Source organism: Sinocyclocheilus anshuiensis, unplaced genomic scaffold, assembly GCF_001515605.1.
Source record: "Sinocyclocheilus anshuiensis isolate Anshui unplaced genomic scaffold, SAMN03320099.WGS_v1.1 scaffold314, whole genome shotgun sequence".
Classification (NCBI taxonomy): Eukaryota; Metazoa; Chordata; class Actinopteri; order Cypriniformes; family Cyprinidae; genus Sinocyclocheilus; species Sinocyclocheilus anshuiensis.
In genome coordinates, this window is record NW_015546027.1 from 37,179 (window position 1) to 49,565 (window position 12,387).

At 40.1% G+C, this 12,387-nt stretch overlaps 1 protein-coding gene across 1 annotated transcript in view; it reads left to right on the top strand.

The window, feature by feature from the left end:
- tnrc6c2 (trinucleotide repeat containing adaptor 6C2) overlaps nucleotides 1-12,387 on the top strand; it is a 53,175-nt gene that overhangs the window by 26,586 nt on the left and 14,202 nt on the right. The window contains exons 4-6 of the mRNA XM_016499768.1: nucleotides 4,818-5,138; nucleotides 9,027-11,246; nucleotides 11,878-12,078. Of these exons, the coding sequence (XP_016355254.1) occupies nucleotides 4,818-5,138; nucleotides 9,027-11,246; nucleotides 11,878-12,078 (2,742 nt within the window). The remainder of the gene's footprint in view (nucleotides 1-4,817; nucleotides 5,139-9,026; nucleotides 11,247-11,877; nucleotides 12,079-12,387) is intronic.

A 12,387-nucleotide genomic window follows, 5' to 3' on the forward strand; every position in this document is an offset into this window, starting at 1 on the left:
TATATATATATATATATTAGTGCTGTCAAACGATTAATCGCATCCAAACTAAAAGTTTTTGTTTACATAATATATGTGTGTGTGTACTGTGTATATTTATTATGTATATATAAAGACACACATACAGCATAGATTTTGAAAATATTTACATATACTGTATTTACGTGTATACATTTATATTCATATAAATTATATCATATATAAATATATTTAATATATAAACGTATTTTTCTTAAATATACACATGCATGCCACCTCCACGCTGGAGCCTGCCTTTTTCCCCCGACTTTCACACCGAGGTGTCGAGGTCGTGGGCGAAACCATTCTCGGCCCGCTTATTCATCCCCACCTCTGATTATTATGGCAATGTGGCAGGGTTGGGTGAACGCGGTTATAGATCGATGTCCTGGGTAGAACAGACGCTCGCGAGCTATCTGTCTCCCAATGCGGCATCGTCTCTAAAGGCTCCGGTCTTGCCCTCCAAGCCGCTGCGAACCACTTCAGCGCTGGTGGTCAAGGGGTACACGGCAGCAGGTCAGGCTGGTGGTGCGTGTCTGCACACAATGGCTGTGTTGGAGGCATACCAAGCCGACTTGCTTAAAGAGCTAGACGAAGGTGAAGAAGTCAAAGCAGATGATATTTCAGAACTGAGGAGAACCACTGATTTATCTCTAAGGAGACCGCCTGTGCCATTGGGCGGTCTATGTCAGCTCTGGTGGCAGCGGAGAGACATTTATGGTTGACCCTGTCTGATATATATATTTTTTTAATTTATTTATTTAGTCATTTAGCAGACGCTTTTATCCAAAGCGACTTACAAATGAGGACAACAGAAGCAATCAATTGTAGTACTAAAACAACTAAAAACACTTATATGATGCATTTAACATCAAATAATCTAAATGAAGCCTTGTAAATGAAGTATTCGCTGTGGTTCATGTTTGTGGCATGCGCAAGAAAGATGCTCGAGGAGACCGAGACGCGCTAAAGCAGCGCATTATGTTGTTCTCTTTATTTTTCAAAGGCATTTTGTAGTTATTTTGAACATAACGTTACACAAATAAAAATATAAATTTTACCATACGACTATAAATGACAGAGTATTAAGTTATTTCCCCTCGATGGGGAAAAAAATCCAAGTGAACATCAATCAGTACTCAATATTAATTTAAATTGCTTTAAATATGAATGCTGCTTATTTACTGTGCACTTCTGCGCTTGACTGTAGTTGCGTCTGTCTGCTTATTGAGTTTATTTAACCCATCGCAATTTATTGGAACTGTGTGAACTAGAGTGACTACTCACCTTAATGTTGTTCTAAAGGCTTATTACTTAATAACACAAAAATGTCCTGCTCGCACTTGCCAATTTAATTGCAGAGAATGGTGACTTTAGGTTTAGTTTTTTGTTTTTAAGCAGATGCATATCTGTCATAAAATAATCATATGCATCTCGTGGTGTATATTCCAAGCATTCTGAAGGTATACCGAGGGTTTGGTGAGAAACAAACCGAAATGACAAGTTATTATATTTTATGAAAATATTGCGTTGCAGTGCGAATGCGCAACAGAGTGCTGCGCAGCAGCAGGAAAAGTGCATATCCTTTTGAGATATCAATTATAATAAATTTTAATAAAACACAAGACTACATTATAAAACTCTAACAGTAGGCTATTTAATATCTGTTGTTCTCCGCCCTGTCTAGACTCTGCCCTGGTATGAGTTGTGCCCTGGTATGAGTCTGACTATTCATTAGCCTGTTTGTTTGATGGAAAAAGATGAAATGTAGTTGCAATAAATGTGTTAAGAATCCATACAACTGCAGCAGCAGAGGACTATTATTCTGCTGCGTGATACTGCAGAAGAACTGATGATGGCACGGTTTGATCTTCGGCTGACCAATCAGCAGAAAGGGGTGTTTAATTCCCGCCCACGTGTAGAAATCAAATATTGAAGCTGTTTATTAATTTTTCTACCCCTGAACGAAAAACTAAAATTTAAGCTGAATTCTCGTTTTTCGGAAAAAAAAAAACGAAAAAGGAGCCGTTTTCTCATTTTTCCACTTTCAATATTAAATTAAAAAACGAATGACCAAATGATACACGGATTCATCAGGGATGCAGAGCACATTAGTAAGGCCGCTCTATGCAGAGCGGTGAGGAAAGTGTGTCTCGCTCTCACACTCTTTCTCATAATATTTGTGTAGTTTTCTGAGCACAAACCTATCGAAAATGAAGCTGATTATTGTATGAAATGGATGGGTAGTTCGAGATATATGCCGTAACCACCACTACAGCTGCTAATTTTATTTGGTCATCTTTATTTCCTACAAATAAAAAAGCAACAGTTATTCTTTTTCCTGTTGGATTTTAATATTCTTCGAATACTTGGTATTGTGGCCATCTCCTCTTCATCTGTTCTTCATTATTTTGCAAACCTTCTTGCTGTTGGCTGAGTAGAAGTCAAATGTTAATTTAATTACTCTAATTAAGAAATGCAACAGTTTGGATTAGAGAACATTTAATTGTGAAAAGAGCATTAGACTATGTGGAAAAAGCTGCTGCGCACTGAAATAGACACGGAATGATAAATACTTAATATATTAAATGCTTGTAAAGTCATGTAGCCTACACTCATGAACCTTTTATGCTTAAAGCTTTACCTTGACTGAATTATGTTTTTATACTTCATTCTTTTTTTTGTTCTTTTTTCTTTTCTTTTGCCTGTAGGATACCATGAAAATTAATATTACTTCAATAATTTACCATTCTGCCACTTTTTACCTTTGATATTATAACAGTGATTAAGCATTAATGTAACTTATTGACTCGGAAGTATGGAGTTTTTTTTCGGTAGTTGTGGTGCACGCGCTAAACTCAGAGTCAACCACTCAGAGTCGATTGAACTTAGTCAATTCAGCTGTTCTGAACCCGAAAACTCAGAGTTTCCCATCTCAGGGTAAGTCAACTCAGAGTTCAAGTTTCAACTCAGAGTTGGTTGAACCTCCTTATTGAAACGGGCCCCAGATGCGTTCACTCGCTGATGAGTCTCAGTCACATGACAGTAAACAGTGCTGTGAGATCCAGTGTGAAGCGTACCATAGTTACATTCTTACCGTTGTATTGAGGTGCTACATGTGTGGTTTTAACTGTAATCATGATCTAATTGTATGCTACTATGGAAGACCAATGGTTAATTTGAATAAAACGCAGTCAGAATAATTAAATTTCACCATATAAAAATGAGGTTGTTACAATTACAGATGCTACTGTTTTTGATAATGAACATAAATTTACATCTGCATGCTAACTCAAGCTACTATTACTGTCAACTCAAGCTACTGTCAAATTTGCATTTCTAAGAGACAAAAATACATAATATTTTTAATATTGCAGCCTGCACTGCAAACTGTGCTGAAGATACACGTCATCAAAGTCAGGCAACACAAACCTGTTTCATGATTTGAAACAATATTACTCATTAGAACATGCAAATACTAAGAAATATTTTTTTCTATATTGACATTTATTTTGTTAAGGAAAAATGACTGGAAAAGTGTAAAGAATTCAAAAATGTGAAGTGTTTGTCATGTTCTGACCATAAAGAGTAGTTTAAAACCACAATTAATGGTCTGGTTTATACAACTTTCACTTAGGAGCAAAAATCTGCCTTTAAACTTGAAAGAAATAAAGATTTGAAATGTATCGTGATAATTATCGATATTGACTGATATGAAAAATTTTATCATGATAATTTTTTTGGCCATATCGCCCTGCCCTACTTTCCAGTGAATTAAATCGGGAATAATTAAGGACTGAATAAATAACCCCAAAATGAAAATTCTATCACAAAATCCCATTGGACCAAATGAACTGTTTCTGTATGGACAAAATCAGCTAACACAAAATATCTTATTTGGTGTTTTACAGAAAAAGGAAGACACAGGTTTGGAATGACATGAAGATTAGTTAATATTAAGAACTGGATCAGTCTTGTTTCGTCAGCAAATTATTGAGAGCATTTAACAAAGTTGCTCAAATGCTTCTTTGAAATGATCATCAAAATGATTCTTTCATGAAACAGATGTTGAAGTTTCTTTCATGAATTCTCACGAATATGCCAAGGAAATCTAATGTCAAGATTTTCATATATGATCACCATATCAAAGCTAATTTAGACCATAAAAAAAATTTCCAGCAAAACATATATGAGAAAGTGTGTCATCTGAGTAATTAAGAATCATTTCTGCCGTTGTGGTTCGGAACTGTTTTTTTTTGACACAGGCTCTGTTGCTTTCCCCTTTTGACTCTCTGGAGTTCAAGTATTCTTTTTATTTTGAAAGAGTGATTCCCCAAAAGGTCATCCAGGGTTGCTGTTCAGAATTGGTCATGTTAAATGCTAGCTAGTTGACTAGTTGAAACAACACTACTTGTTGTAACAACAAGCTGCATCTACACATGCTACATGCTATTGTAGTCGGACTGTCTTCTGTGCACATGGGCTTGACATAAACAATATTGGATGACATAGGCACAAAATTTTAAATCTGACTTGACAGCTCAAAATGTAAATTAATTATTTAGGCTTACCATAGTGAATCAGGATAATGCCAGGATAATGCCATTTTTTTTTATGTACTCGTTAAATAGTTGAATTTTGTTCAAAAAAAATCTTCTGTGGTGCAGCTTAAAAAATCTGACAAAGACTATGAATAAAATGATTGCAGTTTTATTGTAGTTTGATATATTGGCACTTATTTCTATCACTTAATTTATCTAAATTTAAACTTTGTCTTTAAATTTCCCCTTCTCTTGCAGTGCCAGACTCTGTTAAACCCAATCCCAGCATCCCTTCAAGCCCCATTCTGACCCTGAACCTGCCTGTACCCTCTGCTGCCACCACCAGCAATGGCAAGCGTAGCCCTTGTAATTGCCTACAACAGCAGTTACCTCCATTACAGCAGCCCAGTCCCCGATATGTGCCCAGAGAGGTTCCTCCACGCTTCCGACAGCAGGAGCAGAGGCAGCTACTGAAGAGGGGTCAACCTTTACCTACAGGCGCTCTAAACCCGACCTCTGCTTGCACTCAGTCCGGGGTCATCTCCCCTCCCGAGACGCCCACCAGCAAACGGCACACGGGTGAGAATCATGTTCTGTTTTTGAAGGAGAGACTAAGATATTTATTTTCATAGGCTTCTCACTGTGAATAGAGATGAATTGTGGTCTTTTTTTATCATTTGTTGTCTTTATGGATGTAACGATTAACCACGAGCCGGTTGAAAATCGATTCAAATATGTGACGATACAAATCGGTTGAGATGCTAAACAAATCGCGATTCAATTAGGGGTAGGATTTATATGAATGTATGTCTGAGGGGAACTTACTGACTTTAGAAAAGTTAAGATGGTAATGTTTCGAATCGTGAGTTGAGTGAATCGTTACATCCCTAGTTGTCTTAATAGAGAGATTGTATTCCTCCTCATGGCCCAGCTGGGATGTAGAAGTGTAGAGGGGCTATTTAAAGGCCGAGGGTGGGATTGTGTCCCCCACCCTGCTACACCCTAACAAAGGCATTGACCTCTTAAGTCTCATTCTAAGCCCGAGGTCATGGGAGCGTCAAGGTTGAGGGACTCTGTCTCTAGTGTTTTTTGCAATTATTGTTTACTGGCCCCCTCCTCTGCATCCCTCTGGTTGATGACTGAGAGTGTTTGCGATTCACTCCAATCTGGTTTAACGGCAGGTGGAAGAGCAGAGCTTGTACAGAGGGGAATCCCTGGGAACAGGGGCTCACCAGCTGTTTCATGCCTAGTAATGGCTTTGTCAACTCTTGAATCGTTATTGTCTTCGCTGTTTCATATGCATTTAATTTTCTGCTAATTAATATTTTAGAAATATGTGCTTCTGGGATTCAAATACCATCAAAAATCCAAGTTAAGCAGAGAACAAGGTTTATTTGTTTATTTGAAATGGCCTTTTGAACTGCAAATCTAAGGTTTAATTTTGGGATGTGCAGAACTACATTTTTTCATAATTGATTAGTCAGTGGTTTCCCTTTAATAATAATTTGTAAATAAATCAGTCGTAGAGAAGCCCTATATGGTTTCGTTTTTACATGACCCTGATCAGACACATTTCTTAGCATTTACATTAGATATATTGCTGTACTCAAAAACAGTCAGCAGAATGTATGCAATACAAGTTTTGAGAGCTGCTATTTCAATGTGTTTTTAATACCTTTTTGTAGTTTAGTCTTAAGATATCTAAAGCAACAGAAATATGTTAAATATAAATCATTTAACAGTTCAAATCACAATTTTGGAATTTGTCAATATAAGTGCTGTATACTGTAGTCATGCAGTTAGAATTGATTAGTTATAGAACAGGCATTATTGAGACAGTTATAAAGGCATGGACATGCTAAATTAGCAGGGTGGTGCTTAACTTATGTTACAGATATGATCTCATCTGTGTCTAAACTAGAGGTGGTCCCTGTCCCTGATACCCATCTAGGTCTCTCTCTCTCTCTCTCTCTCTCTCTCTTTTCTTTCACTCAGTCTATTTCTTTCTCCTTTCTCTCAGCGCCCTTCTAAAAGAACACTGTGATCTGACTTTGACAAGTGGAAAACACGACTGCTGCGCTTTTAAAACATGTTTGCCATTCCACTATTTGGAAGAAGTGAGGCCTTTGATCCAGAGAACAGTATTAGTATGCAAGGAAGTTATTTTCAGACAAAAGCAGTCTTTTACGTCATTGAGACTTTGGCTAGAGAAAGTCTGGGACTGGAAAGCTGTAATTGTAGACTGAATTAAAGCAAATGTTTTAAGAAAATCACAATTTGTAGGTAAACATCTCCGTTTTTTTCTTTCTTTTTTTTTTCTCTTCTTTTGGGTCAGCTGTTATTTTCCAAAGTTTGGAAATTCCCCTTTCTTGCCATTCACCAGGATGAAAAACAAAAATACAAGTAATTGTTCAGCAGATTAATGTTCAGTTCGAGGTACTACAAGCAGAGGCAGCATGCTGCATAAAGACTCGTAGTTGCAGAAGTAAGTTGGTGTCGAATGGTCACAGCATCTTACTCTCGCTTGCTTTTTTGAGGCTAGTAATGTGGAGCCACTCTCTAGGTATTTTTTCCTTTATTTATATAGCGCTTTATACAGTACAGATTGTCAAAGCAGCTTTACAGTGTTAAACAGGAAAAACGTGTGCTGATAATGCAAGAGCACAATTGAAAACTGTCAGTTTATCAGTTAAAGTCAGTTCATTGTTGATTCGGTGATGTCATCGTCCAGCTCAGTTCAGTTCTCTTCCAATAGCGTCTGTGCAGTCAAGTCAACAGTGTTGCCAGAAATTGTGTCCCCAACTAAGCAAGCCAAAGGTGACAGTGGCAAGGAACCAAAACTCTATTGGTGACAGAAATGGAGAAATAAAAACCTTGGTAGAAACCAGTCTCAGTAGGGGAGCCAGCTCTCCTCTGGCCAGACGAAACCAGCATGGTGTGGTGTAATTCCAGGCTGCAACGCACGTCTGATTGAGCAGAGGACTCGTCTGGTTCTCGTGGTCTTGTGCCAGTGGCCGACGAGGTCTTCACAGGGGATCTGTCTCTAGGGTTCGTCTAGTTGACATGGTCTTCGCTGGCAGGGCTGTAGAGGTATAGAAACACCCACTTCCTACTGTTTTGTTTTGTTTTGTCCATGATGCTCAAGTAACAAGGTGAAAGGAAAAAGCTGTAGGGAGAAAGAATGTGACTAATAACAAGAGCGAGTAGAGGAGGGTGTATGAGGAGAAAGTGAAAAAGGGAATGAAAGCAAGAAAGACAGAATTGTAGACAGCAGCTTTGTTCTCTTGGCTGCATTTCAGCTCTGATAAAATGGCATCCCTGAGAGTGTTTGGCTACCGGAGAATAAGTTGCTGGATTGTCTGAGCCATCAAAAAAAAAAAAAAAAACAGGAAAGAAACATTTGGTTACTTTCTTTGCCATGTTCAAAATCACTACTTTTGACATGTTGTTCAGCAAACATATCAGCTTTTCTGTTGATATGAAAACACTACTCCTAAGATGTCAGGTTATTCAAATCTTGCAGTTGTGCCAATGGTGCCAAGTCGATCTAATGACATTTCAGCTCAGTTGTTTCTTTGTTGATAATGCTAAGTTAAGCAGTGGTTGCATGGTTGATGTTGAAATGCACTATAGCCTGACAGGCCTGTGTGATAAGGCTACACAAAAAGAGGAGATAAGTGTATAGATGGAAGAACTGCATTCTGAGGGACTGGGTAGTATTGTGGCCAGGCAATATCATAAACCCCACATCTGTTTGAGCTGATACAGAAAATTATTTTTAAAGTCTTGGTTTTATTCTAGTAAATGAACACTGTTTCACCTCAGCTTTTAAATTCATTTACAAAAGAATACACTAGTTGCTTAAAAAGGCACTCACCAAGGAAATGGATAAAAATTTACATGTTATTAACTAAACATTAGTTTAGTCATGGGCACCATATTTGATTTATGCAGTGAATAATATAGCTGCCACATGCCCCTTTAAGGGGGTGGATAATACATGTGTGTACAGTTTCTAAGGAATGCTCTCAGTGGTTGTGGAGAGTGTGTTTGCTTTTGCATTGTAGATCAGTGCCCTCTTTCTGCTCTCTACCATAATTTACACACCATCGATTACCTCCTGTCTCATGATTGATTATAGCTGGAAAGAAGTAAAGCTGTGTGTGTGTGAGAGAGAGAAACTTGTACATCTTGGTTTAGTGTGCATCCTCTTGAGTATCCGTGGAACATGTTGGTGAAGCTTCATTTTTGTGGGGACTTGGCAGACCACAAGGAATGATGAATGACGGGCTTGTCTTGGATTAATTCCAGTAAATGAACACTGTTCCACCTCAGTTTCCCTTTCAGTGATGGAGATGTTAAAATGAAAAAAAAAAGAATATCCCTTGATTTTATTTTAAGATAAATGGTGTACATTTTTATCTATTTTTGCTTTAATAAAATCCACCCTGTGTATTTGTTTTGCAGGACTTCCCCGTCAAAGTGGACAGGGAGACCAGCATGAGAATTGTCTTTGGAGCATCCCAGTCAGCAAAAACAACAGCAGCAACCGGGATAAAGTGATTATTAACTGTAACAAAACCGACACTTGGCCTTCCAATAAATACGGCAAGAGCCACCAGACACCAGAATGCACCTTGGACGCTGAACGCACATCAGAGGTTGTCAGCAACAGTAGCAGCACTATTATGGCTACAGGAGCTAGCCAGCAGGGTCATTACCCAATCAGCAAAGCCAGCATTAATCTATCTTCTAGTATGGTCTCTAGTCAAAGTGGCCCTACCAGGGGCTGGGTCTTAGAGGGAAAGATTGACTTGTCCATGGGCAGTAGAGGGCAGTCCAACTGGGGTGCCTCTAATCTGAACCTAAATCCCAGTGCCAACCCTGCTGCTTGGCCAGCTCTTGGACATGAGGGGCCTGGGGTAGGGTCAGGCCCAAGTAGCATGGTTTGCTCAAATCCACTTTCGCTTAGTATGTGTGGCCAAGGAGGAGTGGCACCACCTCACGGCACTAATGGAAATGGTAGCATTGGTTGTGTCAGTGGAAACCTTGTAGGGGACTGTGCATGGGGCAGCCCGGATATCCCAGAGCAGCATCAGTCACCAACAAATGTATCTTTCAACATGAAACCTCCTAACCTTAAAAATGATGGACCAAATAACACTAAACCAGAGCCAATGAGTCCAGTGAACAGCTGGAGAGGAAACCTCAGTCAGTCAGCAACTGAGCCTGCCAGCGAAGATGGAACTGCCTTCTGGGGCAACGGAGATGCCAAAAAGGGAGAATCAAAGGACTCAGGCTGGGATTCTGCAGGCGTTTCCTCTTGGGGGCAAGGAGGAGCTAGCAGTGGTGGTGGCTGGGGTGACTGGGGCAAACAACCAAGCACTGAAGGTACAGGATGGGATGTTAATGATGGTCCTTCCCAGGAACATATGAGTTCCTGGGGCCCTGATACTCCAGCAAGTGAGGGCAGCAGGGATAGTAGTGAAGGCCACCCAAGAAGAAGAGAGAGGTCCTCAAGTGATGATTTGGCCCCTTTGCTCCCAAGGCAGGACTTGGACCCACGTGTCATTTGTAACACAGGCTGGGGACAGACTCCAGTTCGCCAACACACTGTTTGGGAAATGGAAGAAATTCCAAACAAAAAGAATGGTGCAGGAACTGAGGTCTCGGGGTCTTCCTCCAACACACCTTCAGCTGGACCTGCACCACCTCCTTCTGGATGTGCCTGTCCCAACTTCAGTGCACCTCCTAGAATGGAGACAAGCAAGAGTGAGGGACCTTGCAGAGCTATGCCAAATGCAGGCTGGGGAGGATCAGTCCTAGCCTCTGCTCAGCCTAACAGTGGATGGGGGGAACCACCTGCAAATAAAAAGGTTCCTAATGGATCAGTATGTGGCTGGGGTGATCGTATTGCTGAAGGTCCCAATACCAATGGCTGTAATGGCCAATCTTGGGCTGAAGAAAAGTCCCCTAGCTGGGATGATGGTACTTCTCAGAAGAAAACGCAAGGTTGGGGTGATGGAAACAAAACTTCCTCAGGCTGGGGAAGTACTGGCAGTGGGAATAGTGAAGAGTGGAGTGACCCTTCAGAAATGCGGAAGAATGGCTCTGGAAGTTCCTCTTGGGAACCTGACAACAGAAACTGGAAAGAAACCCAGAAAGGATGGAGTAAAGCAGCACCAGCACAGGGTGGTAGTTGGGGTGATGGTCAACATTCCAATGGTTCAGCCCAAGGTTGGGGTGGAAAACTTCAGGAATCCACATGTGGCAGTGGTGGAGCTGGAGGCATAGGGTCATGGGGTGGCCCAAATTCTGTGAAACAGAGCAACTCTAGCTGGGCATCAGGAGGCCGACAGAATCCAGGAGATGAGGCCACAGGCTGGGAAGAACCCTCTCCTTCTTCTATTCGTCGCAAAATGGAAATTGATGATGGGACCTCCACCTGGGGTGACCCCAGTGCTTACAGTAAGAGTGTAAACATGTGGGACAGGAATAACTCCCAAAATCATCCGGGAACCAGCAACAGTGGCAACAGTAATAGCCTCACTGGGCCAAACAACAATAGCAATCCTCACCAACACCACAGCCAAGGTCCTACTCAGAACCATGTCAGTGGTAGCAACAACAATGGCTCACCAAATCAAGGTGAATCTCCTCTCAGCAGAATGCCCATGGACAACCCAGGTAAGAGAATGCATATATTTTTCTCTTAATTTTAGCTAATTTTAGTCCTCTGTACATCTGACAAGCATTAATAAAATATGCTTTGATTGTTGAAGTCAAGGTTAGCACCATATCTGTTGTCCACTGTCAAAAAAAAAAACTAAAAAAACCTCCACCAGTTAAGATGCCGAAGTGTGCGTTTTGCTGCCCCTCCCCTGCCAGTTGGTTCAGGTTTGAGCCAGGAATTAGGCCTAGGTGCCCTGTTATCAACCCGTTTTTTTTGTGTGTGTGTGTGTGTGTGTGTTTGTGTGTGTGTGTGTGTGTGTGTGTGTCCATCTCTGGGCACACTGGGGGATAATTTAGGATATTGATATTTAAAGTTTGGTTTTTTTTCATATTTCTGAGAGCTTGATCCATGATATCTTTATTTCTCTACAAGTGTGAATTTAGAGTCTGTTTGTACTACAAGTTTTCAGTTAGTAATAAATAATTTGATCACTTTATTTGATGCAGTGCACTTACTCTGTTAAGCTTTTTTTGTATTATACAAAACAAGTAAGGCAATTATTTTGATAATCGATCTATTGGTTATTTGGACATAAAAATCCTTAAATATAAAAAATAATTTTATTTTCTGTATTTTAATTACCAGGCAGGGGAGAGCTCCCTAATGTACAGCCAAACACAGAACCGACTTCATGGGGTGAGCCAGCCAATTCTAACACTTCTGTGAACAATGGAACTTCAACTTGGGGCCAGCCCTCTAGGGGCTGTGGGGGATGGGGTGAAGGTGGCCGTGACTCCAATGGTGGACCTTATGGCAGAGGAAATGCACCTGCTGGATCAGGCTCCTGTAAGGAAGGCAATGAAATTAAAGAAACCTTTTCATATTAAAGCACTTGCTATTATATAAGTTTGGACATTGCTAAGACATTGCTGATACATAAATTTGCTGTATTTAAATATGTAATTCATATTCCTTTTTGTTGCCTTTTGATGATAAAGTTAAACTACACTGACCTCTGGTGGTTGAATTAATCAAGTACTGTTTGCATTACCTCACTTTAAAGGGGTCATATGATGCGATTTCAAGTTTTCCTTTCTCTTTGGAGTGTTACAAGCTGATTGTGCATAGATAAGATCCCTGAAGTTGCAAAGACTA